Here is a 27,478-nt window from a genome sequence, read left to right on the forward strand (position 1 = left end):
AACATCGCGCTAGAAGGTGTTATGAAACGTGCGGGGCACGATCTTCAACAAATCTAGCCAATTTATCTGTTTCACTGACGACGTGGACATTATCGAAAGGACGTTCCAGGCGGTTACTGAGCAGTATACCAGACTGAAACGTGAAGCAGTAAAGGTTGGATTAGTGGTGAATATGTTCAAAACCAATGCGATCGAGCCCGCATAGGCGATAGTGTGGGAGGTAGTCGACGGGGACGAACGAGTTCGAGGTGGTGGACGAATTTGTATACCTCGGGTCGTTGATGACGTCGGATAACAAATGCAGCAGAGAAATACGCAGACGGAAGTCGTGCTTACTACTGTTATATCTACTCCTTAATTTAATCGTGTACTTTTAACGATCATCTCAATGGGACTTGAAAGCACTGGCCGTTTTTGAACTTCGTGTGCTTAGGACTATCTTTGGCGGTGCATATGAGAACGGTGTAAGGAGGAGAAGGATGAACCACGAGCTGTCGCCGTTCTTCGGCGAACCCAGTATCCAGAAAGTTGCTAAAAGTTTACAAAAGGTTACTGGAAGGTTACAATGGGCGGGACATTTTGTGAAAATGCCGGACAACAACCCCGCAAAAATGAGTTTCGCCTCAAATCCGGTTGGTACCAGACGCAGAGGTGCGCAGCGTGCTCGATGGTTAGACCAAGCGGAGCATGACCTGAAAAGTGTAGGACAGTCGAGAAATTGGAGACGCAAAGCTATGGACCGAATTAGTTGGCAAAACGTTATTTTGCAGGTCAAATCCTGAGGGACAGCGAGCCAGGATAAGCAGGCAAGTAAGTAAGAGGTTGCCTCCCAGTTGATGCTGGCCTAATAAGCCGGTCGTTGTATGTTCGAATCTCGACTGAGCGTTCCGACGAAAAGTTGATGATTGCTCAGTTCCCTTCAAGCTGTTCTGTTACATTGTACGGTGAGTCAGTAACTGATCAACTTTGTCCTTTAGCGGTATCTGAGGTAATACTAAGGCGGCGAGAAAAATCGTTACAACCGTTTACAGACGCTAAAACGAGATGGATTTTTAATCCTCCCTCGGCCCACCACAACCGCAACGGTATATGGGAGCGTTTGGAAGAGAGTGTTAAAGAAAAACCTCTCAATGATGGAAAGAAGGTTATGGATATGTGGAAGAATCGGCGGAAGAGTGAGGCATTTCAAATAGGACTCGTCATCGATTATTGTCTGGCAGTTAGTTGTACAGATTACTTCTCATTTTTATAATTTTATTACCTTTAATTCGATAATCACCATGATTTATTTTGCTGAATGTAGTTTTCCACGTGTCGGTTTTTGTTTAATATGCATCATTTTTTGTTTGTTTTATTCTTCTTGTTTTCACTTCTCTTCCCGCGAAACAAACACAAAAACACGGTCGGCTAAGTCGGTTGTTGGAACGACGCGGCACACTCCTTTACTTTTCCTTTGTCTAAAATGTAATTTGATTTTTTTGTTTACTTTTTTCTTTTTTCTTTCTCTAAACTGTTTTGTAATTTTATTACGGCCAAAAACCACACCACATCTGCCCGCCCCCGCCGGTGAACTGTATCTTCGCGTTCTAAAATCAATTTACCTCGATTTTGTGTATCTTTTTAGTTTGTTTGTTTAATTTTGTGTAGTTTTCCAAAAAAGCATTGTTTGTTGTTTGGTTACTGACGACGACTGACTGTGGCGCAGAGTGTCTGTCTTTCGGCTCGACCGCACGCCCGAAATTGGGTGGGGTTCTTCTGTACATGGGTTTTCGGGCAGAGCCGCTGGTGCTCTGTTCGCGTGTTTCTTCGGGGTGTTTCAAATCTCTATCCGCTCCACCACTAAACTTGTTGTTGGTTTTGCTGAGAGTTAGGTTATGCATGCATGATCATGATCATTATCATCATCATCATGGTCATTAAACGCTATCGTAGTTGTTTTTTAAAGTATTTGTTGGTTTTGCAAAGATTTTTTTTTTCGTTTAATTTTTGTTTATTTCTGTCAGTATTACACCTATCAATCATAATTACGAATTACTTCAGTTGTTGTTTTTTTTTCTTCTGCTGTATTTCAATTTGTTTCACTTCAGAGTTTTTAGGTGTGTGTGACTGTGTGTGAATTCTAGTTAATTACAATCGATACTAGTTAGTAGTTTACGACAAAATAAAAAAGACCTTCGAATGGATGAGGCAAATTGGTGAGAAAAGTGTGTGTGGTTGGTTGCTTATATAAGAAGATCAGTCATTTGTTTTAATTCGGGCGCGGCGCGGAAGGGAATTCTTCGCCGCGGCGCGCATAAACTCAATGTTGTTGCCTCTTCTGATAGTCTGGACAAACAAACGATTAGCCGGGAGTGTGTGGCTTATCTTTTGCTTTCTATTTTTCACCTTTTAATTAGTATATAATTGTGTGGGTATGATTTGTTGTGTGTGTGCAACGATGAGCAAATTCAGCGGTTTTACAATTGAACTAAGGACGTTCTTAACAAATACATATTAGGGGAAACGAAGGAAAACAGAACAAATGATGGAACATATGCAAGTGTACCTATATTTACAGTTTGCCACAGGCTGATTGCTGGGAAGAATCTTCGCAAAATGGCTGCAAAAATTCCGCAAAAAGGGAAAACGTTCAGGAAAATCTAAAGAAACGAACGACGATCTCCACAAATTGGCAATTAGTTTAAAAAGTGTACCTAGGAAAGAAAATTTTAAAACTGTTCCCTAACTATTGCACTTAATATTATTTCAATATTACTTTTTTTTGTTACCTTTCATCTAGCTTTACTTATTCTCTAGCTTATGCTGGTTGTAATAATTCATTCTGTTTGCCTTCATACTAGATTGTAGGGATTCCTTTGTTAGGTTAAAATTAATTTAACCAGAACATTCTCTTCTCTTATGCTTTCTTCGAAACGATATTGGTTGCGCTGCTTCCACAATCGAAGCTATCGCCCTATCGGTTCTAGGTATTAAGTGTTAGAAATAATTGGACTATTTTACGCACGTAAGCCGTAGTCTGTCTGTGTGTTCGTTCGATTAATGAATCAGTTCTTTGTATGTATTGTGTATTTTTTTTTGTTGTGTGTGGACTTGACACTCAAGCTTGTTATTTTTCTCGGATTTTTCATCTGGGACTCGACTGTTTATAGTACGATGAAAGGAAAAAACATATCTAAAATAAATAAAATTAGGCTCTACTACTTTGTTTGTTTGTCTACTTATATTTGACATTATTTAAAATGTTTTTTTGTTTGATTTTGGAATTTTGTGAAAAATTCTGGATCTTTTTTTTCTAACAAATCTTCTCTGGCTGACATCTGGCTCAAGAAAGCGCTAAAATTTTGAAACTTGATTGAAGAAAATAAAAATTTTTTTAAACTATGGTAACAAAATATTCGATGTGATGAAAACTGTTATAAAGCATAATCAAAAATACCTATTTTTACACTTTTTTTCACAATTATTTAGTGTATGTAAACTTTTTTCCCTATTGATCAAATCATAATAATTTCGTCAAAAAAAAAAAATAAGCCCTCTCCCCAATGAATAATCTAGAGATTGGGTTTTAAATAATCGATAAACTTTTTTCTGTTCGACCCCTTCGATTGGGTTTGTTGGGGGGTGGGGTGGATCCCAAAGTTGTTCCAAAACTAAACTGTCACGTGTAAATTTTCCCGCACAGTCGTCGCCACTGCTGCTAGCTAGTACGGCATTTTACTGGTTGATTTTACCTCCCCGCAAATGGTGGCGGCGAAAGCGAAAACCAGATGTCAACCACTTCTACCCCTTGCTTCCTATTTAGTTAGCCCTGACCAAACCAAACCACTTAATTCTCCGCCGTCAGCGGATCCCGAGCGTGGTGAATCTTGATGTGCTTGTTGTGGTTGGTCTTCGTGGACGACGTTTTGCCGCAGATGTTGCACGAGAAGGGCCGCTCGCCGGTGTGGATGCGCTTGTGCTCCTTCAGGTAGTACTTCCGGTGGAATTTGCGGCCGCAGATTTCGCACGTGTACTTCTTGTCCGACTCGTGCTCGCGCGTGTGCCGGATCCAGTTGTACTTGCGGATGAACTGACACCCGCAGTGGTTGCACGTGTACGGCCGAATCGACTTGTGGGCATTCATGTGCGTGATGTAGTCCGCCTCGCGAACGAATCCGCTCGAGCACATACTGCACTGGAAGGGCTTCAGCGTCGGATTGGCGTGCGTCCACTGGTGCTGCTTCAAATTCCAATTGGTGGTAAACAACTTATTGCAGATCGCACACGAATAGGCCATCCGTTCCTCGGTGTGTGTCTCCATGTGGCGCTTCATACTCGTCTTAATGTACGGCTGTTGGCAAATGGTGCACGTTTCGGTTTCAATCTCCAACTTAACATACTTCTCCGTGTGAGACAACCGAATATGCCGCGTCAAACTATTCTTGTGGATAAACTTTTCCCGACAGAACGGACAACTCTTCGGCCGATTCTCGTGGATCTCCTTATGCCACTCCATTTTGGCTTTCGACTGGAACACCTCGCCGCAGTGACACACAAAATCTTTCTCCGAAGGAACCTTATTGAGGTGATGCCGATTGCGGTGTTGGGCCAAATTGGAAAACCGTCGGAAGTGCTGATCGCAATCCGGACACTTGAGCGGAGCTTTCCCAGTGTGAACCCGCATATGCTCATCCAGCTTCTGCTTGATTACGAACTTCTTGCCGCACAGCCGACACTGGTGATCCTTGATACCCAAGTGTCGCTTAATGTGCAGGGCAAAGTTTGGCCAGTGTCGGAAGCTTTTGCCACAGGTGTAGCATTCGGCGGGGTGAGTCATCAAATGAACGTTGAACAATTTAAATCTAGCAAATACTTGCTTGCATGTACCGCACACGTAGGTTCGCCTTCGGCGAACTTCTCCACCTGCCGAAACACTTCTCGAACCCATCCCACTAGGGCCGGGCATTTCTCCATCAGCTACTCCTCCTTCTCGCTTCAGTTCTAGCTCCTGCTTCAATGAACTGTAACTCATTAGCATCGGTTGCGGTTCAAGCTTAATCTTCTTAGCCAGCAACGCTGTGCTAGACCCCTCACCAGCTCCACCGGAGAAGAGGCCCAAAGCAGAACCGGAAGTAACGGTCGACGGAATGCCACCGGCATTGTTACTAACAGCGCCATTGGCACCCAACACTTCCCTCTTACAATCGATCTGATGCTCGGACAACATATGCGCTCGACGTTGCTTCAACAGAGTGAACGACTTGGGACATTCCGTACAACGGTACGTACGAATTTTGGCCAGTTTGCGATTTGCCTCATCGTGCAACGCCGATCCGCTACTATTGCCAGCTCCTCCCAATCCATGGTAGCCGAGCCCGCTGTTGCCGGCGGCTCCGTAGTCCAGGAAAATCTTCGATTTGTCGTCCACTTTGTCCTCTTCGTTCGAAACATCGCTGCGATGCTGCTCGTACTGGTGGGGGAATTGGCTGTGGAGAAAAATCCATATTAGTCGAATACAAAAAAAAAAAGCATAAAAAAAGACAGGTCGAATGTTTTCTGCACTCCAAATAATTATTTATGATTAAGAATTTTATTTGTAAAATACATTGAATACAGTTTTTCAATACAGTTACGATCAATTTCAACCGAAGTGTGGACTCTCACGTGTAAACGTAAGCCATTGTAACTATGGCGACTATGTAAGCCTCAAAACAAAAATTTGATATCAAAGCAGGAGTGTTATTCATTTTCTTTAAGTGATTGCGCACAATCGTTATTCATTTTCTTTAAGTGATTTGCGCATCTACCGACAAGATGCACTGGCAAATGAATATGTGCAAATTTATCACCTCTGTTGACTAACTTTTATCTTTACTTCCACGTGGTCCCGGCTACGCAACCTGAGTTATACAACAATTGGTTGGAAAATGCTGAAGTGAAGAGGGTCATTGTCAAACTACTTGAATCCCCCCCCCCCTAAGATGTTAAGAGGCCCTAAGATGTTAGACATGCTTACCGACGAGCTCACGGGCCGCAAGCTGCTGGTTGTCATTGGAGGTGACTTCAATGCCTGGGCAGTCGAGTGGGGTAGCAGGGTTTCTACTCCTAGGGAGCAAAGCTTAGTGGAACCTATGTCCAAGCTGGATGTGAGTCTGGCAAATATGGGTTCCGTCAGTTCCGGAGGTGGGAAGTGAAAGCCTTCAATAAAGATCTATTCTTTGAAGCACTCCGCGCAGAGAGCAATCGCTCGAACCTCAGTGCAACTAACGTTCTAACACAAGCATGTGACATAACCATGCCTAGCGGCGAACGAACGGTCGTCGCTCAGTATGCTGATGGAATGAGGCTATCGGTCTCTTCCGCTCCAGATGCCATAGAATGAGAAGGCGTATGCAGAGGACCCGAACCGATGCAAGTGTCGAAGCGCGTGGGATTAAGATTAGAGCGACCAGGTTGGCGCTCAACAAAGAGGTTAGGCGAAGGAAGAAATCTTGTTTTCAACAGCTATACTGTGATGGGAATTCAAACCCCTGGTGGTACTTATCAGCTGATGATGCAAAAGATGACGGGTGCATCAACTCCGTAGGAAGCCTGCCCACACAAGCTGAAAGCCATCGTGAAAGGATTATTCCCGCAACACGATCCAGTGATGTGGCCTCCGACCGTACTTGACGTACGGTCAAGCGAATGACACCCTCACTCCGGTCACGTCCGGTCACGGTCCGGTAGCCAGCTTGGTGCTGAGATACGGTACACAGGCTTGGGCCTCGCCTTTGGATAGTCCTGGATAGCAACAAAAATTCGTGAACGTAAGTGGAAGTGGACCAAACTCGTAAGGGCTACACACCTAAACCTGACGAGGGAGGGAATCTAATCACAAACGAGCGCGAGGTGGTCGACAGGTGGAAGCAGTTCTTCGATGAGCACCTCAACGGCGATATAGCAGCAGGAGACGCAATGGAAGTAAACCTACAAACGACAACAGTGTGCCGGCTCCCGATCTCGAAGAGATCCTGTGAGAAATTCGTCAGCTGAAGAATAATAGAGCCACTGGAAAAGACCGACCTCCGGCAGAGCTCTACAAAAATGGCCAAGAACCTCAACTGCACTTCATTGGATAATTTCTAGGATTTGGGAGGAGGAGAAACTACCGGAGGAGTGGAATGGAATGGATGGAAGGTGTAGTCTGTCCCATCAACAAAAGGGCGATTGGCTAGATTGCTGTAATTACCGCGGCACCACGTTGGTCAACGCCGCCTACAAGTTGCTCGCCCAGATTTTGTTGCGTCGTTTATCCCCAATACCAAGAGAATTCGTAGGGCAGCATCAGGCGGGCTTTATGGGGGCCCGTGCCACTACGGATAAAATTTTTACTCTTCGACAAATCCTCCAGAAATGTCGCGAGTACAACGTGCCCACGCATCATATTTTCGTGGATTTCAGGGTAGCATACAATACAGTTGAACAGGAACAGCTATGGCTATAACTGACGAGGCTGAACAAAGCTACTTTGGATCGAGTGATGTGCTACGTGCGCGTTTCGTGGACACTTTTGGGTCCTTTCGAATCGCGCAGAGGGTTGCGGCAAGGGGATGTTATTTGTTAATATCGCAAATTGAAGGTGTGATTCGGCGAGCGGGCATCGAAACGAGAGGAACGGCCTCGACATCATTACAAGAAACCTTGGAACCGCGGAGGTAATCCATACCAGACTACAAACGGAGGCTAAGAGGATAGGGTTACAAATCAAGGCGTCGAAAACCAAATATATGGTAGGAAAGGCTTCAGAGAAAGCAATGTTTGCCTCCCACGGACAGTGGCTATTGACGGCGATGAACTGGAAGTGGTTGATTATTTCGTATATTTGGAATATCTGGTCATTGCCGACAATAATACGAGTAAGGAGATCCAACGACGCATTCAAGCTTCAAGCCTACTTTTCCCTTTGCAAGACGCTTCGATCTAAGAGCATACGCCGCCGCACAAAGCTGACGATGTACAAAAAGCTAATCAGACCGGTAGTCCTCAACGGACTTGAGATAGTAACTTTGCTTACGGAAGACATACGTACTATTAATATTTTTTTGAAACGATGATTCTACAATTGATGAAGGGACGGTAAGGGAAAGTAATGAAGAAGGATTTTTTTCCGGGAATGAAGGGGAAGGGTGGAAAGGAAGGGGGGGTAATAGGTAGCTATGCTTAACAAGTTGTCGTTGTGACTCCTATCTTTTGTCCAATGCTGGAAGGTGCATACGTACACTAGCCGTATTTGAACGAACTATGGACTATTTTTGGCGGAGTACAAACGGAAAGCGGAGAGTGGCGCAGACGTATAAATTACGATCTAAAAGCACTGCTTGGGGAGATTCCCATCGTACACCTGGCAAAAGTTGGGAGACTATGGTGGGCCGGCCACGTCGCAAGGATGCCGGACGACTGTGCAGTGAAATCCGTTCTCTTCAAGAACTCCACCGGCACCAGGAATAAAGGGGCCCAACGTACTAAATGGCTTGACCAGGTTGAAGCCAGCGTGTCGCAACGAATTGGCGACGAGTAGCCCAGGACCGACCCGGCTCTCGGCTGCTAAATCATCATCAGGTGGAAGTGGATCGGGCATTCCTTGGGGAAAGGAGCGAACGAAATCTGTAGAGAAGCGCTCGACTGCAATTCGTAAGGACAGCGTAGAAGAGGTAGACACAGAGTTTCATGGCGACGCAGCTCAGCCAACGATATCCGGGCTGTAGACGAGAACCTGTCCTGGCGACATTGTTGATAGTAAATTGACTTGGGTATGTTGCCTTATTAGGTCTACGCTACCGCGTCTCGTGATGGCGGGCTGCCATCTTAGCTTAAGTGCCGAGACACCACGTTTCTGAACTCAGCCGCCCGTTCCGTATCAAACGTAGTTGTGAGCCGCTCCTAACCTCAGCTTTTCATCGTCGCTAGTTTCAAATGATAATGCCGAAGTTCAAGGCTCACGCTCACGTCACTGATTTGGTTTATTCGCTATTCCACTTAAAATGAGGTGAAAAAAATAAGTACCAGGTTTTGTTTTTCGGCGAAGACAAAACAGAGCAGTCCCAAATACTAAAAGCATATTACTCAAGCACCAATCTTCGGAATTGTTTACTAGGATCGGAGCTCCGTGCATGCCAAAAATTGAAATTCGTTTCGAAATAGAAATAAAATAATAGGGTTTAAAATCTTTCATTCTTTCTTGACACTACTGGCCTGAATCTTAAAATTTGGATTGACGCTCTCCGGTGGGACGTCCTGCCGCTACTCGCATAACAGTCCCATTTTACAGGAAACTCCTTAGAAAATTAGACTGTTATGTGAGTAGCGGTAGCGTAGTTCTACATCAAAAAGCTCTTCCAAACAAGTGTTCTGTTAATAAGCGAGCAGTGGTCTGGAGTAGTTTAGCTGCGAATCGGGAACAGAACTGGTGTGAACAAATGTGGTCTTGAAATCGGGAGTTTGTTATCCGTATTCACAGCGGAGTTCCAGTCATCCCCATTTTGAACAAAATAAATCCAGAAATGAAATTTAATACAAGTCAATACTTACAAATTCAACCCATGAGAGGGAAGCCCGATAGACTGATGATGATACGGATGGTACACTCCACCGCGATCCTGCTGCGCACCACTAAGGGTGCCGCCAGTGCCAGACGGTTCCCCGCCAGTGGCAACGGCGGAAGTACTATTGTTATTATTGCTGGCACTGCTGTTGCTGCTATGACCAGCAGCACCACCACCGGTGTTGCCACGATTAGTCAAATTCCAGCACTCCTGCGCCGTCGACATATCGTACGAGCTCGGATAGATTGGGATGTTTTCGTGCACCGGATATAACTGGAAAAACCGAAACGTTCGTACAATTTATCTTTACAAAATAGTAATAAGCAGAATACTTACTCTATTCCACGACAGCTCCATATCCCCATTGCTCTCCTGTTCGGAAATTTCGCCTTTGGCGGGCATCTTTTCATCGGTTCTGATATTTAAACTCTCCGCCGAAGGCGCCCGATCCATACTATTGTCTACGCGACTTGCCATACTACCGCTACCACTGGCGCTGGTAGCACTATTTTCACCAACGCTGTTCGAATTAGTTTTATTGCTGCACATATCCAGATCCATGTAGGAATTCTGATCCTCAAACGGTGCATACTGAGGACTGAACTTCTGTACCCATGACAGTGGAATCTGCTCCTGTGGCATTCCGTAGCCGGCAACGGGAACATAATCGTCATATTCGGCACAATATTCCAAGAACGTCGGGCCAACATTACCCGAACGAACGTTACCATTCCCGTCAGTAGTACTAGTGGATGCACTCGAGGGACCAGCCTCGAGTAAATCCTTTTGATCTTTTCGATAGTGTTCATCCCCGCACGTCTTTACCGATGAGACGCTTGTGCAAGTCACTAAGTCGTCCAACGTTCCTCTGTCAACCTTCTCAATTTTAATGCATTTTTTTAGTATTGATTCCGACTGCGGTGAAGCATCCGTGGATTTGATTGCTGCTTTTTCCGCTTCGTCTTCGTGCGAAGATTCACCGGACGATACCGGTGAAGAGTAATCGTCATTGTGCAGCGAACTTTTTCCGGAGATATTTTGCTTTATATCGAGCTCGAGTTTGGCTTTGCTGTCCTGACACTCGACGTCACACTCCACGCTTGGTGCCGCTACGATTTCGTGCGCACCAACGGCAACGCTGTCGGGGTCGGATTTTTCCGATTGGCCGACCGAAGAAGCCATGACAGCATCGTCATCGTCGATGAAGGTAATTTTATAGCACTCGACTGATGCGATTGTGGTAGGAACAATGTCCTGCGACGCTGACGGAAGGATGACTTCCTTTTGTTCGGCGTCATCGTAAGCGCTTGCATTCGAAGGTGGACCACTGTGGTTGCTACTGTTGCTGCTGCTGCAGTGTGTCGAAGAAGACTGTGTAAATATTATAGTTTCCGACAGTTTGGTGTCCTTCTCGACCTTGGTCGTGATTAACGTCGTAGTGGTAATCGTTTCGGTAGTCAGGTCGGTTGCTTCTTCGCTGCCACCCATTGGCGAATTGTGTAACGGAAACGAATCCTAAAGAAGAAAGCATATGGATAAATATAACATCCAACAATGATCTCATTACTTTACTTACGTGAAGCTCCCGTTTACGAGGTGATTTATCGTCGTGGTCATCTTGCCCTACATTGACCGATGGTGGCTCTTCGATGAGTTCAGTTTTACCGACAAATGTTGCAGACGACGTAGCGTGTGGAGACACTTGCTCTTGATGATGAAGCGGTGCTTCGTCATATACGGTACGCTCAATCTTCGGTACAATGGCTGACAAACTACCGCCGCTGCTATCAGCATTCTGCAGGACCGAAGCCAAAGGCGGAGTTGCAGGTGGTACCGGTGGAAGTGGTGTTTTTAGTTTGACGGTTAGCTTTTTCGGTTGTTTGTTGAAAATAGGTCCCGCAGAGCTGGATGATTTTTTTCCTACCGGTGGTGCGGCTGCAATTTTCTTACTTGAATCCGATGGTCCAGCAGCTGATGATTTATGGTCAGCAACCGACGATGAGGTGTCAGCAATTGTAGAGGACACTTGCTGCGAGTTTGACGGTTCAGCAGGAGGAGGCTGCACGCTACTAGGTTCGACGTTATGCGTTAACGGTGGCGGAGTTGGAGTTGGAGCCGCAACTGCCGGCGATGTATGAGGTGTCATACGGATTACACTAGTAATTACCGACGGTGTCGGTGTTGTACGTGAAGCGCAGGATGCCGACTGCGAAGAGCCCAACGATTCCTGCGATTCTTGACTAGTCGGAACGATATCGGAGATGCTTGCCTTAACTTCCATCGACCCAACGTAGCATTCCTCTTCCTCGCCAGAACGAACGTCCTCCTCGTCGTCGTTAATGATTTCAATATCATTTACGTTGTTGAGATCGATCGGCGGCATATTGCCGCCGGTGTTTATGATAAGCTCATTCTGACAATTGTTATTGACAACAGCTGCTTGCTTAACCCCGGAAATGAGTGACGTGCCTATTTCACTCGCGTTACTGGTATTTCCACTATTATTGCCAGCAACATTGGCAGCTTTGTTTTTGCTATTTAAATTAAGAATAATATCCTTAATGCCTTGAGACAGGTCAGTGGTGACCTTGACGTTGCTCAACACTTTCAGTCCACTGGCTGGTTTCTTTTTGGGAGTGTAGCTCCCGTTTGAAGAATGACCAGCATTGCCGGAACTGTATGATTCTACAATGAAATTAAACCTATTATATTTCTTACTGCTGCTGCTTTCATCGTTGCCACCGATCATGATCGGTTTTGGCATCTCTTTCATAGTGTGCGATCCACGATTATCGTTGAACGATCCGTCTTCATTTTCTACTATCTCAATCGTGCTTGGTTGCTCCCGCAGAAGACCATCCTCCTTATCTTTACCCTCGTACAACTCATCCTCTTCAATGTCCATTTCGTATTCCGATTCATTTTCTTCGACTTCCTCCGGTTCCGGTTGAACATCCTCTTGTTGTTGTTGATCGCTAGGCAAGATTGCTGTTGGTTCTAGTTTTGAGTTAGAATGATCATCCGGCGGAATTTGAACAACCCGCGGGGTCGGTTTGATAATTTTCTCTATTACCATAAAGTCACCCTCATCGTTCTCGGTGTATTCGACTATTTTTTTCGGATTCTCGGTAACCACAAAGTTGCCGTCTTCTTTTTCCGTGTACTGAGCCTGCAGAAAGTTGGAATTTCTGATCCCACTAGTCGAGGTTGTTTGATGGTAGTGATGCTGTTGTTGCTGTTGCTGCTGCTGATGGTGTATTGCAATCGATGATTGATGCAGCATTGGTGGCGGCGGAGGTGGGGGCGGTGGGTGAGTTTGATAGTATTGCTGCTGGTGCTGCTGCTGCTGAGTGACTGCAATAGTCTGAGCCACTGGTTGTCTTTGTTCGTATTTGGAAGAAATGCCAGTCATCGTGGATTGTTGTAGTTGGGAACCGGTGGATATTGTGGATGATATTGCTGTACTGTAGGGTGGCGGAGGGCCAGAATAGCGCTCGTTTGTGTAACGCGGGTACAGTGAGGGGGCAAGCTGACGGCGAACGGTGATGGAGGCTGTTTTACTTGCTTGAGTTCCTCCACGATCGGACTCTAGAAACATTCCTTTTCCACCTCCAATTGATCCCGAAGCATAAGCTAGACCAGCAGGGTTTCCGGTTGGCTGAAGGAATTTAGTGCTGCAACTTTTCACGATCATTACGTTGTTTATTGGATAACCAACATCGGATGCCTTGACAACGGTTATCGCGGTTGGGACACTATTTGTAACCAGCGGTGCTGGTGGCGGCGGAGGTGCAGCCTGATGCATTGGATCATAACCGCTAGAGTGATACATTAGAGCATTCGGTGGTGTCTGCGAACGCGAGCTGCAAGCTGGCATTGAGGTCATTTCCAATGCATTAGCTGGTGTAGGGTTGACTACGGATGATGATTCTGATGATTCCGCTGGAGGACCTGTCTTCGAAACCATCGCCACCAAAGCTTTGATAACCTTATCCGACGGATGAGTCTCCAAATGTGCCTCCAGGCTCATGTCGGCCCGGAGGTACAGGGTACATACGGGACATTCTACCGTACCCATTGTTATAATTATACGGGAGACTCCTTACTGTTCAACTAGTTTAGTGGAAGTTTCTCTACGCACATGAAAGTTAACTACTAGTGCTGCTGCTGCTGTTGCGAACTGGTGTCTTATCCGAGCTACCGTACCGGTTGAAGGTCGCTGGTGGACAATCAATCAATGGTAAGGTGTGTCAGAGAGGACAACTAACGGAGCTCGGGACAGTTGGCGGCTGTAAATAAAACAAAAAAAGAGAAATTTGAGTAATGACACCATTTATGAAAATATGAAATTTTGTTATGTTTTTTCATTACAAACATCTAGGGTAGATACTCCAGTAGTTGTGGTAGTACCAGTAGTGGTGGAAACTCGAAATATATCATGATTTTGGCGGATTGCGAGATAATTTCCGTTTTCTATTGTTAAATATATATTTGTTAACAACTTTATCTAAGATACACAGCTAAAATTCAAGATGTTGGTGCAAAAATTACAAATTCCTTTTCAGCAGTCCAATAGAGTGCAATTGCTTAAGAAATTCGTAACAATCCATAGCATTTTAACAAGCCTACGTTGTTATCCACCTGCTGCCATGCTCATTGCAAGCGTTGCTAAGGCGGTAAACAGCATTCCACTATTATAGGCAAATTTTCCACTATTATAGGAACATTACCACTACTTTAGGAGCACATACTAATGTCAGGAAAAGCAATATTTGAGATATAATAACCAGCAGAATTGTATAATTTTGGTATGTATTTAAAGCCAACACTATGGTGCATCATATTATCATGTAGTTCAATTGGAAACTGATAAATTGAGCGTTCAAATTGTCTTTACACACTATCCCCCGACATAATCCCTCCATTACTGGAGCATCTACCCTATAATGCAAAGAATAATTACACCTATTACAAGAATTAAAACGTTCAAGACATGACGATGACCTGTATTTACCGCGGAGGTTTCTGATCGCAACCCGAGTTTTTTGCGAATGCTGAGAATAATTCTCGAATGCATCCAGCAAGCATGTAGGCCAGCCTATAAGACGACAGGTTAAGTTATTTAGTTCGGAAGCCGTTGAGCCTTTGATTATTCTCGACGCAGACCATCCTGCTTTGGAAGTTATTTTGAATCTTGCTGCATCGATTATTTTTGAGGATGGACTCTCGACGAACTGATTGTGATCAGCGTCATCAGTTTTCGCATTGACTGACGAACACGAATCCCTACTAATTGTTTGGATTGAATGTATTGAATATTTTCTACAAATAATCTTGAATGTGATGACTTAGGCTGTGAACCATTTCGCGAGGGTCCACTATTGGTAGATATACCCATAGATCGAGCGAGAAGTCAACCATGCTTACTCACACGTGAAAAAGTATGAGAAACATGACATTCAACCCTTACGCCACACATGCAGGCGTAAAAGAAACAAACGCTGGTGCTGTGTGCAGACATTCTGCTACCCACACACTCGCGCACGCATATCCTCACATCGTCTTTCTGCTAAGCTTACTCACGAGTTAAATAACTCCTGAGGAATCAGCTGCCCGTGAGGCCTAGTGGCGCACTGGGATACAAATTTTGCATTACTTTTTCTTCTCTTCACGAGTAATCCGTATCAGCCGATCGGGCTGCAACGACGAACGACGAGCGACGACTGTAGCTGTTACCTAAACATACACTCGCAAAAACTCGTTGCAGTGCATGAAGAAATAATAGCGGGAGCCCAAAAGGGATGCTTATGCCGGCGTATTCGTTAGAATGAGTATGCGTGTGTGAGAAAATTAGACCACATGAGTATGGGCTTCGCAGCACTGTTTTTAAGACTAGTAACTGAAAATGCGTGAGCGTTAAATCTATCAAAATTAGGTAATAATTGGAAAACCACAAGATAGACCGTCTTGAACCACGAACCTAGATTTCGACCTAATTATATTCAAATTTTATATCTTTATACGAAATTTACAGAAAGGTCCGTAGTATCAACATTAAAGGGACGGACTGTACATATAGGCAGAACCTGTAGTACCAACATTCGTAATCCTAATCCTACGCCAAGCCTACATTTGTGTTCTGAGACATAGACCCCTCACATTTTTTACGCTAAATAAAGCTAACATTCGATAACTGGCATACAAATGCACACTAGTCCATAAGAGATGCTTTATTTATCATAGGATTATTACGCATGGCTGACAGCAAATCTCAGAATTTTGAAAGAATTATTTTTGTTTTAAATAATAGGCTAGTTGAATATTTAAAAATAAAAATATTTAAAAATAGCGAACCGAAAAAGAGAAACACGAAAAAACGCATAATAAGTAGCACATTCTAACACTTTCTGCTATTTTACGACAAGTAATAATTCAACAGATTCAAGAACGAATAAATTCTAAATTGTCGTTTTCAATTTTCAATACTTATTCACATTCAACAATCAGCACGAAAAGAATGAAGGTTTGAAATGGCCATATTTTATGACAGAACAGTTTGAACAATAAAAGCGTTTCAACTAACAAGCGATACATTTAGTTGACTGCCAATCTAACGATTATCTCGCTGCTTCTTGTATGAACCTTGCAACAATGCCATTGTAGGTTTGCAATAAATTGTCAACAGTTGCGACTAATTAAATGAAACGTCCCTCTTCAATTCCGGGATAAAAGCGTTCTTAGAGCTCGTTTGTTATTCCTTACTGTGTTCACGAAATGTTATATTCGTTACCTTTGTTTTTGTACGAGATATCAATTTTGATTAAATTCTAATAGAATATCGATGCAAAATGGCGAACGTAAGGGATGGTTGTACACTTTACGAACACATTTTACGTCCGTGACATCAAATTCGGTTAGGTTAAAAAGAGAGAATATGTTTCGTGACCTGCTTGAACAGGTAGACCTGGTCATTGTGCTTCAAAAGTGGCAACAAATGAAAGCACAGTTATACAGGGTGTTTAATAAGTTCGAATACAACTTTTCATTGTTGTGTAAGTGCGCATCAAGTGCATTCTGTGTATTGGTTTTGGTGTCGTGTCAGCTTTAGCCTTTATAGAGTAACCGACGCGCAAGATGTCGACTTGATCTCATTTGTTATTTGTCTATCGCGCGCGATGAAGGAGTACCACAACGTCGTAGTAAAGTTGTTTGCGAGAAGTAAGCGACCCGGCGTCATATTTCGGCGGTTGAAATTCGACGGGGTGAAGCGGAATTTCATCTATAACACCATCCGTTGGTACCGGGAGACGGGCTCGGCCAAGCACTGTGCTAGATCCGGGCGGCCGCGTTCGGCGAGGACGCCAGCAGCCATCAAGGTGGGGAGGGAGCGGGTTCGTCGAAAAATGAACCGCTCGATCCGGAAGATCGCTGTTGACCTGGATGTGTCGATCGGGACTGTCCCCAACATCATGGCGAAGCACCTGGGATGCAAGCCGTACAAGAAACGCAAGGTTCACGGGGTAACGGAGGCTGCAACGAAGAAGAAGCTGGACAGAGCAAAACTGATACTTTCGTCAGGAGTTCGTGTTTTCTGATGATAAACACTTCATCTTGCAACAGCCGCACAATGTTCAAAATGATCGGCTGTGGGCGCCGACGTTGGTCAGCGTCCCACATAAACATTCCGCGATTCCAGAGCGCCGCGTCGGTGATGATTTGTGGGGCCGTATCCAAGCGTGGGAAGTTTTCACTGGTGTTTATCGAGAAAAACGTGAAAATCAACGCCGCGTACTATAAGACCGAGTTTCTGGAAAGGTTGTGGCCCCGGCATTTCGTGACCTCTACTGGAAAGATCGTTCCGTCTTTCAACAGGACGGCGCATCGGCCCACACGACGAATATCGTCCAAGCGTGGTGTCGGAAGAACTTGACTGATTTTTTCGATAAGACTTTGTGGCCTCCCAGCTCCCCGGATCTTAATGCCCTGGACTTTTATGTACGGTCGTACATGCTGGCCAAGCAGAGCGAACATAAAGTGAGCAATATGGACCAATTTAAGAAGCTCATTTCCAAGATCTGGGACGAGATGCCCATGTACCAGGTGCGTGCCGCGTGTGATTCTTTTGAGAAACGTCTCAAGCTCGTCATAAAGCACAAAGAAGGGGTGCTTCCACCAAATATGTCGTAAAGGTTCTCAATAAACACTGGTTCAACAAAAATTGACTCAGAAAAGGATATCATTTTCATTTTTAAACACATTTTTAATGTGTATTCGACCTTATTGAACACCCTGTATATGGTTGTCGTCCTAAACTTGGGAACTTATGACTACGCTTAACGTTTATGCATTTTTTAATACTGAATGTTTAAATATACATAAGCCGCAGAAAGATCACTGACCAAATGATATAAATACCTTTCGAATGGGTTGAAAAATAAGCGAGTTACTAACGCACAAAACCTATCATTTTTTCGTGATGCTCGCATTTTCTGATTTTTTGGAACGACACCCCACCTTCGCTATCTTCCTGTAAGACGTAGTCTTACGTCAAAATTCCGACATTTTTGTGGGTCAAGGATAACTTACGTGAAAAAAATATAGTTTAGTACAAATAACAAACATACAACAGAGGTGAATGGTGGTAAGTGGAGGTAGTGCTTGTGCAAAAACTACTAAACGTTGACCAGAAATCGTAAATACCTACTATTAATATAGTATTTGTCCGTTTAGTCAGAGCAGTATTAGAAGGCAAAAGTAGACTGATATCCACAGATGGCTTTCTAGATTTGAAAAGCGTGTCTAATCAAATTAAGCACATGTCTCTCTTATCTATAACTAAACCTACTTTATCGACATGAACTGAACTGACTGGGTCTACAGTATATGTATATAATTGCGAAAAACTACTTTACCGAAATAATATGCTTAAAATTTCCAACATAAATGAATGTGAGAATTACAGCTCAGATTTCGTTTAAAATTCTAATGAATAGTAATAGTCGTTTGATAAATTTTATTTAAGGAGACTCTCAATCCATTGAAAAATTGAGTGCGCCCTACTTTCAGAATACATTTAAGTGTAACAGAGTAATCGATTATTGTTAGAAAATTTCACCTTGTTAAAGAACGGCCTTACTGATTTCAAAATATTTATTCTGTGCACAATTAAGAAGAATGACTGTTTCAGTTAATGACAGAAATCATAAATAAGTAAGAACCAAATTGTTTCATGTTTCTTTCATAGACCCAAGTTTGAATTTCAAATGCATTTTAAAACCTTAAATTATACTAAATTGGATTGCAGGGTTATTGTTTCTCACTCTTATCAACAAAATGGAAAAATAGGAAAATACTCCGTTTTTCGGACCAAAATTCTTAGACGAAACACCAATCAATAAAAGGTGTCGGTGTGCTGTGCTATGTCAGTCAGTCAGTAGCAAGCAAAGAGAGCCAAAACGAAGCTAACCATTTAGAAATCGGATGTCAGATGAGCAGAAGAAAATTCGTCGTCGTCGTCGCTGTCGTGGTTGTCGGTCAGATGCTCCTCTCTGCACGTGTCGCGACTGTCTCTGCAGCGCAGTGGGCCCACGGAATGGCGAAAAAGCTTTATTTCTCTCACAACACATCCAACAGCCGAGCCGAAGCAGCTTGTTTGCCTGTTATGTTATCAGGATTCTACATTCCGCAGAGTCACACAAACACACACTTCAACTGTTCACGTTATATTTTTCTCGGCCGAGTATCATCGGCAGCGGCAGCAGCGAACAGCAACAGCGACGGTAGCAGCGAAACGACAGCCAACAGCAATCAATATCTTGAAAGTTGCCACTTTTACCTCATCCAAAAAAGCGTTCTACTATTGAAGCGTTTCACTGATCGATCATTGTATTACGTATATCGGGCCCTTGAACAAAGTAATGCAATCTGACTATAATTAGTTGTTCCGAGAAAATTCCCTTCGTCTAAACAGCGAATACCACATATTCCTAAACTGAATGGTAGCAGAGCGAAAACCGCTACGTACGACAACGATGAAGATTAAACTCATGTAGGACGACCAGCAGCAGAACAGTCGCGGAGAGCATATTCGGATCGGAAGCGTTGTGAGCATCTTCACTATTCTGGCTGTTTGCTAAACTTGCTCAATTTCTTCTCCGGTGTCTGTGCCATCAGCACCGTTCAACCAAAGCACCTAAGCTCTTCATTATTGGTTTCGCTATGTGTTATTGTGAGTAGCTGCCACGGTGCTGTTGCTGGTAGTGTTTTTGGGAACCGGACAGGACAGCTCTCACATGCAAGGAAAAGGATGTCCAGCGTTACCAGAATCAAACAAGTTATAAAAAACTTGGTAATTTTCAATGAATATCGTTGAAAAGTATTGCCTTGTTAGTAATTGCAAACGCAATGCCAAATATGTTATCTCAATGATAGGAATATTATTTACATTAAAAAATGGTACGCCCTCACTCGCTCGAAGAAGGGACGTGCGTATATTTCGAGTTTTCTTTGTCGTTCAAACTGGCGGCACTGGGTTTGTTTCCGAGCTTTTGACAGACGAACTTCTTTCCGCTTTGTTGTTCGCTATAAACAGCACCAAATGACGGTGTATTCCATCCGAGTCTCGAACAAAACGTAAGCTTTTCGTTTGATAGGGGTAAAGTTTTGTATCTACGATGTTGTTCTCACGCTCAGTTGCGTTTAATTTTACCCAGATAATTTCTTAACGCTTATACAAGTACAAAGTATTTTTTGCCATCAACTGCAAATTTTAATATTTATACTGTTTCACACGCACGGTGTGGGTCTGTGCACTCAGTGATGTTGGCCTCGTTTGTTTTTTCACGGCCATTCACATTCACGAAATTCATCTCGATCATACTATTTTACATCGTTGTGTATATTAATTCCGGTGCAATGACATCGGCACGGTTATTTTACGTTTTCCATATCGGTGATTTACAACTATTGAAAAAGTAGTTTTTCAATTTTAGACATCTTTCACGATGTAGGTCAACATGCTAACTTCAACAATTTTTGATGTCAGTGAGACTTTTGTGCAGAAAATTCCTTTTTCGGTACAAATATAAGATTCTCGTCAGCTTCCATCGATTCTTCGAATCATATTTCAGCTGGGTGTAACTGCTGGGGGGGTAGCAGCGGGCCGTATTCGGGAATCAGCGCAGTAAGCTTTTCAATCGAGCTCCTCCAATCTTGTTCGTGTATCGCACAACGAAACGAATCGCCATTCGATTCCACTCCACTGTTTGGGGGCCGTTCTTCCGAAAAACATCAACACAGGCAGCCAGCAGAAGCCAGAAAGCCAAAAGCACTACACAAAAAACACTAACACTCGCGAAGCGATTCACGCACACATCTTCCGCGAAAAGCATCCGTACGTATCCGACGAAAAAGAAGAAGACCTGAAAAATGTCACTCAGGGCTAGCAATTGACCCGTTTGGAAAAAGCACTTTTTCACGTTCAAAAACTGTTTTCCACGATCTTAAAACTATCGCATTTATGTTAATACGTGTTTAACTGTACTTACGTGCCATTTTTCAGCATTTTCGTTGAACTTTTTCACTAAAACGCAAGGAATTTTTGTCAGCCATTAATGTGCGAGAGAAACCAACAATTAGACATATTTTTATTATTGACCGTGTTGCCAGTCGCATTGAATGTTCACGAATTTCGGCGTTTTCGGGCGACGGTGCGATGAACGATCGAAATGCATTACACCGTCAATTGATTCGTGCACGCAGCAGCGGCCGAATTCGGGTTTGCAAGAAATTTTTTTTTAAGATTTTTATAAATAATTTGCTTGTTTTAAAATTTCCAGACAATCTCGACGTTTACGAAAAAAAATAAGAATTTTGACCTTTTAAAGATTTTTTTTGTTATATAGAAGATCCAAAGGCGAAGTCGAGCAAAACTAATCGCTACCGTTCCTACATGGTTGTGATCATTGGAACTACAAAAAAAGTACGATTCCCAAAATGTTTTCTGGCCTTGATGTCGGCAAAATATTTAAAAATAAAAAAAGGCATATAGGCTGAATTTAGAAACCTGCTGAAAGTACCCTCCCATACCCTACTTTGCATTTAAAGTGTTTTCCGCACCCCATCGACATCTCTACATCGAGCTGCAGTGAACGTCAGCGACAGCATGTCCTGGGCTCAAAATTTGACAGCGGGCCCAAATCAGACTGCTGGCAGTTGAGTGAAACGCAGTGCTGACATGCTATCTCATTTTCGCACACACGAGATGTTGGCGGCGAAAACATGGTTGTCTGCCGATGGGTTGGTTATCCGTTAATAAATAAATGTAGTACCGTGGACCCCCGTTCGTTTGACCGTTTTTAATCTGAACACTTTTTAATTTGAACCCCGTTGGTTTGCACGACGTGCAAATTAAAAATGGTTCAAACGTCATACTCAATATGACATCATTTGCTTATGCAGACAATGCACATAAACACGATTTATTTGTGCTGATCTAGCGTGTTTAATCTGTTTCACATTGCGTTTTCCCAACGATTATGGTAGAAATCTGATCGGAGAATGAATATTCGCTGCTTGCAACTGCCAACTGAATCAAACCACCAAAACAATAACAAAGAGCAGGGAAGCCAGTTCACACAAGTTCCAGCCTATTTAGGGTTACCAGTTGTTCAAATTAAAAACTAGCCCCGTTAGTTTGCATGAGGAATCGTTCAAACGAACGGGGGTCCACTGTATTTTATTTTCATTTTATATTTTTTTATTTTCTTCTTTATTTTTATTGTCTTTTATGAATTTTTCATATGTGTTTCACAACCGGGGACATTTTTTTTGGTCAAAAAATGCTCCGTCTCCCAATTTCGCTATAACTTTTTTGTTTTAAGCTAAAAATATATGCTGTCTTCAGCAAAACGATACGTAAGTCTTAAATCAAATGCTTTAAAAAGTTTCGAAACTAAATATTCTGATCAAAAGCTGTGACCAAAAAACGAAACCTGTTTCACAATCAGGGACATTTCCCTATATATATTGGAATTAAGGTGCGTTTAAACTGGGCAATTTTTCGACAACATGCGGTATGCAACTTATACGTTACTTATGTTGCTTGAAAACATGGGGCAACAGTTTAGAAAAAAAAGTTGTATGCCACATGTTGCCAATCTAAACGCACCTTTAGAAAAAATAATCCAAATTTAGTTACCCCTGCCAGCCAGGCACAATATTATACTAATAGCGAATTTGTTTATTCAAGCCGGGTTGGTACTGGATGAATTTTATCTGTTAGATAGCAGCAAATGAACACAAAAAATTCATCCAGTTCCAATCCGGATTGTATAAACAAATTCGCTATAACTTTATTATCTACAAAAATGACGCCGTTTAAGCTTTGTTCACTAACGTTTGAATTACCCTCATAATCGAGGGGATGCGCTGTGCTATCCCTTGCTGTGTATTTGACAGAGGATAACATCGCGCTTCCAAAAGTGTCAAATTTCAATGCAGTAACATAGCGTAAAAAAAAGAAAAAATCAAAACATCGAGTTTCATTGTTCGATGTTGTACTCGCTGCTCTTGCTAATGGAGCATTCCCTTGCTCATAATACCCTCTTTCAAAATCGGTGTAATCAACAATGGTGGTGGGTGTAACGGCACGTACCTGCGTATAGTATTTTTAGGCTAGAATACGAGTAACGTCAACTTAAACTCACCTCAGTCTCACACTCTCACCAGTGTCAGCCCAAAGCCCGAATTCGAAGCATATTTTTGTGCCATTTGGATTTGCATTTTGCATTTGATTGACGCTATCAAAAGTGTAATTTTTCTTTGCTACTTGACCGTAATCAATTTAATAAAGTCAAAATGATGGGCGATAAAAGTGACCAAAGTATCATGGATAAATCCATGCGTTCGGTGTTTGGTAAGTTTTTCAAGCCAACTGCTTGACCGGGAAATAGGCTTATAATCTTTTCTTTTAGTCGGAAACATTCCCTATGAAGCAACAGAGGAGAAGTTGAAGGACATCTTCAGTGAAGTCGGTCCGGTGATTTCTTTGAAGTAAGTACATCCTATGTGAATGTGACAATGAGAGATTCTCTTCACGTCTTCTCTCTTCCGCTTTTCACGGCTAGGTACATAAATGCATAGAAAAGAATTTATTTAAAACATTTAGCTAACTGATGTGTTAATATGCATTACATAGTAGGTAGTAGCGCCTTAAAAAACGGAATAGAGGAGACACAAAGAGAATCTCTCATTGTCACATAGGTCTATTTGAAAAATTACCCGAGAATATGATGTTAATTAATATTGAAATTATATGCGTGCATTGTAATTTCGATTTCGGACCATGTCTAAGATGTTTGAACAAGAGCGTAGCAAGGATAGTTGGTTACTAAAGTGTGCTGCTCCTATTACAGGCTCGTATTCGATCGTGAAAGTGGTAAACCAAAAGGATACGGTTTCTGTGAATATAAAGATCAGGAGACGGCTCTGAGTGCTATGCGCAATTTGAATGGTTACGAAATAGGTGGTCGCGCTTTGCGCGTAGACAATGCTTGTACTGAGAAATCTCGAATGGAAATGGCAGCGCTGTTGCAGGGTCCTCAGATTGATAATCCTTACGGAGACCCGTGCGATCCGTCCCAGGCTCCAGAAATTATCACGAAAACGGTAGTTTCTCTACCACCCGAGCAGATGTACGAGTTGATGAAACAGATGAAGACTTGTTTCCAGAATAATCCTGTAGAAGCTAGAGATTTACTTTTGAAAAATCCCCAACTGGCTTACGCGCTTTTGCAAGCACAAGTTGTTATGAGAATTGTCGATCCAGCATCGGCAGTGAATTTTCTTCATAAACCTAATCAATTGCCGCCCATTTTGACGGGTGATTCATCAACCATTTCTCCATCGCAACACTCGCCGGCACCTCTTCCCGTTCCAGCCCCGATGCCAGTTCCTCCGGTTGGAGCACCCGCTTCTTTCAGTGGAAATGTCGGTCATGACGTTGATTTACGGAACGTCGATCCTAGACTAAGCCGGCAATTGAATTTGGACCAGGATATGCGTTCTTTGGGCGCGACTGGCGGAGTTCCGCCGCCGATGGAAAATATGAGTGGAAACTTTAATCAGCGTGGGGGTCCACCCCCACGTCCTATCGGACCCCAGATGCCGCCTCAATCAAATCCTTTCCCGGTGGATCCACGCCAACGGCCGGTTGACCCCCGTCAGGGTCCCAAAGACCCACGTCAACAGCCAGGTGGGTCAATCGGAGTTGGAGGAAGACCTGGACCATCGGCTCCACCGCCATCGTCAAGTGCCGCAGCTACTGCAGCAGCAGCTGCCTCTTCCAATGGTATTCCAAATGATGCTTCCGATCAGGAGAAGGCCGCACTCATTATGCAAGTTTTGCAACTATCGGACGAGCAAATCGCTATGTTACCACCGGAACAGCGCACCAGTATTCTCGTGTTGAAGGAGCAAATAGCCAAGAGTACGCAGAGATAAATGCCAGGCCGAGTTACGTGATGAACATTAACAACTGCAGTTCACGGCAAAACGATGTGCTTCTATCAAGAATATCAAAACAAATAAACTTGCATGGCAGGTAAGCTTGCATAATCGCTTTAAAGTCGTTGTTTTTTCCTCATTTTTTATCACTCTCGGAAAATCGGTTCTTTCAATACCTTAGGGATTGAATATTGTGATTGTGATATGTTTTTATTAACAATTTGCTGCATTCAGTGAACTTATCTTTATTTCAACTATGAAACAAACCATGACTGAGCCTTTAATTGTGTTATCATAAAATTTGACCAATGTCTCGGAAACTTGTAAATTTTGAGGTACCCTTGATTCTTGCAACTATTTATTTTTTTCTTTTTTTATTTGGTTCTACAAAATCAGTCTGTTGGCTTAGAATAATAGTCTACTTGAGTATCTTTCAGTGCCTAACGCTACAATGTGTGCAAATGAGTGATAACTTAAAACACGACACACGGCAAAATGGTGAAAATGACAATGTGAAGAGAGACTAGAAGGAAACTCGGGGAAGACCAGCGAAGTTAAACAATTAAAACGACAGTTTGCTTTTCTACCCAGTTTTGGCTGATTGGGAATAGTGGGGATTACTGGTTTACCAATTGTTAAGAAAATCGAACCCTTTGCTGTTACCTAACAAACTGTTCAATTCGTCAAAGTTCTTATCATCCTCCTCGACAGAAGAGGGTCGTACCTGATGTAGACTGTCGCTCCTAGAGCTATTCCGGAACAGATTGATTTTGTCATCATCGAAGCCAATATTCTCCAGTGACTGGCCGTCTGCTTCATCACTTCCGCTAATGGATGCAGTAGAGACTAACACTGGTCCTCCTGCCTGACTACATATAAAGCTTGCAAGAAAGTTAGCCGTCGGATCGGTGGGCTTAATTCCAGAAATCATATTATTGTTTTCGTTATAAGACGCCTCATCTCCAGCATGTGTAACTTTAGCAGAAATTTTCAAGGTCTCCACTTCTGTTTCATTCGGTTTCGTCGACTTAATTTTTTCCATCTTCTTCACAAGATCTAATCGCCGTTCGACGGATTTTTCTTTCTCCGGAGGAAATATCGAAAGATTAATTTGACTTTTAGTCTTGTGTGAGAACGGCGCCGAGTGCTCATCCCGAAACAGTCCAACAGATTCATCGTGAATCACTTTTCTGCCCGTCTTCAGATGCTGGAAGGTGTGCAACGATTTGCCATCGTACAAATTGACCTTTCGGTCGTCACTATTATCGTCACCGCCGTCGATGATGTTCTTGAACGATTCGGAAGAAGTTGAAAAATTATCGAAATACTTTAGCGTGAGCTCCGGTTTGATTAGGGTTTCGTTTATGATTTCCATCTGCTCGTCGTAGCTCAGATCATCCCAAATGTGTTCATATGTTGCTTTTATCTCTCCAATGTCCAGTGCGATTTTTCTTGACAAATCATTCAGATTTGCAAAGTAGTTCTCTACGAACGCACGATCATGTAGTTTGTTCTCCATCTGTAATAAACGAAAGCAGTTATCAGCCAGAGCTTACGATCAAACTAAGTGGATTAAATAAAAGAAACAAAAGTCAAGCTCAAGTGTTAAATTAAATATTGCAAAAGTTGACCTACTTTATAGAACAACGACAACGCCCTTACGCAAAATATAAACAAACAAACTTGAGTACAGAAAAAGCAAAAGCAGCGTTGTGTACCTACGGCATTCATCGAACCATATCTCAACAAAAATGTATGAAAAGCTCGATTGAAAGAAAAACCATTACCTGCTCCCCACCCAACAGCGCCACCAGAGCAGCAATGTTGAGCTATTAGGCAATTAGTGGCGTTGCAGCAGATGAGTAGTTGAAGAATGAAAATATAATCGCTTTTCACTTTTTTCACTGGTTTCAGAACAATTCCCAAATTTCTGTTACGGTTTAGTCGGACACGTTATCAAACTGAATTATTTACGATTAATGAATATGATTAATTGAACCCGTAAATTTCTCCTATGTCACTAACGCAGGATGATGGAATGTTTCAAATACAATAATTATTTATCAGACACACTTTGAATTTGGTAGAACAATTATCGGCTGAATGCACAATAATAGATTCTGTACAAGCGATATTCCTAATTGTTAAAAACTGTAGCAAATCTCAATAAAGAGTGAAATTATTAGCAAAACACAGCTCGTAAAGTGCCAACCCAAACATCACCACAGCCCAACCAGTGCAACTGTATTTACAATGTTGCCAGAGATTTTGGAACAGTGTTCGATTCCGTGACTCCTCGAAACTAAATTTTAACCCGTATGTAAATAATGTGCTAATGCAATATTCTACAAATTAGTCCTATTAGTTTTCAAAACGAAAAAAAAATGGGACATTTAAGGCTACTGTTGAAC

General features: G+C 42.9%; 3 protein-coding genes across 3 annotated transcripts; 1 reads left to right on the forward strand and 2 right to left on the reverse strand.

Moving 5' to 3' along the window:
• Positions 1-1,266: 1,266 nt before the first annotated feature.
• Positions 1,267-21,169, reverse strand: LOC128744596 (uncharacterized). The gene is made up of 5 exons (XM_053841766.1): positions 21,110-21,169; positions 11,140-13,852; positions 9,900-11,078; positions 9,550-9,836; positions 1,267-5,465 (listed from the first exon to the last, which is right to left on the reverse strand). Exons 2-5 carry the CDS (start codon positions 13,639-13,641, stop codon positions 3,827-3,829), a joined length of 5,607 nt encoding a protein of 1,868 aa, XP_053697741.1. The 5' UTR covers positions 13,642-13,852; positions 21,110-21,169; the 3' UTR covers positions 1,267-3,826.
• Positions 21,170-23,311: 2,142 nt separating this feature from the next.
• On the forward strand, positions 23,312-25,176 carry LOC128744680 (cleavage stimulation factor subunit 2). The gene is made up of 3 exons (XM_053841888.1): positions 23,312-23,478; positions 23,537-23,615; positions 23,978-25,176. Exons 1-3 carry the CDS (start codon positions 23,421-23,423, stop codon positions 25,062-25,064), a joined length of 1,224 nt encoding a protein of 407 aa, XP_053697863.1. The 5' UTR covers positions 23,312-23,420; the 3' UTR covers positions 25,065-25,176.
• Positions 25,177-25,339: 163 nt separating this feature from the next.
• Positions 25,340-27,250, reverse strand: LOC128745203 (uncharacterized). The gene is made up of 2 exons (XM_053842224.1): positions 26,855-27,250; positions 25,340-26,586 (listed from the first exon to the last, which is right to left on the reverse strand). The coding sequence occupies exon 2, from the start codon at positions 26,584-26,586 to the stop codon at positions 25,693-25,695; it is 894 nt and encodes a 297-aa protein (XP_053698199.1). The 5' UTR covers positions 26,855-27,250; the 3' UTR covers positions 25,340-25,692.
• Positions 27,251-27,478: the final 228 nt, after the last annotated feature.

The sequence above is a fragment of the Sabethes cyaneus genome, chromosome 1 (genome assembly GCF_943734655.1).
Source record: "Sabethes cyaneus chromosome 1, idSabCyanKW18_F2, whole genome shotgun sequence".
Taxonomy (NCBI): Eukaryota; Metazoa; Arthropoda; class Insecta; order Diptera; family Culicidae; genus Sabethes; species Sabethes cyaneus.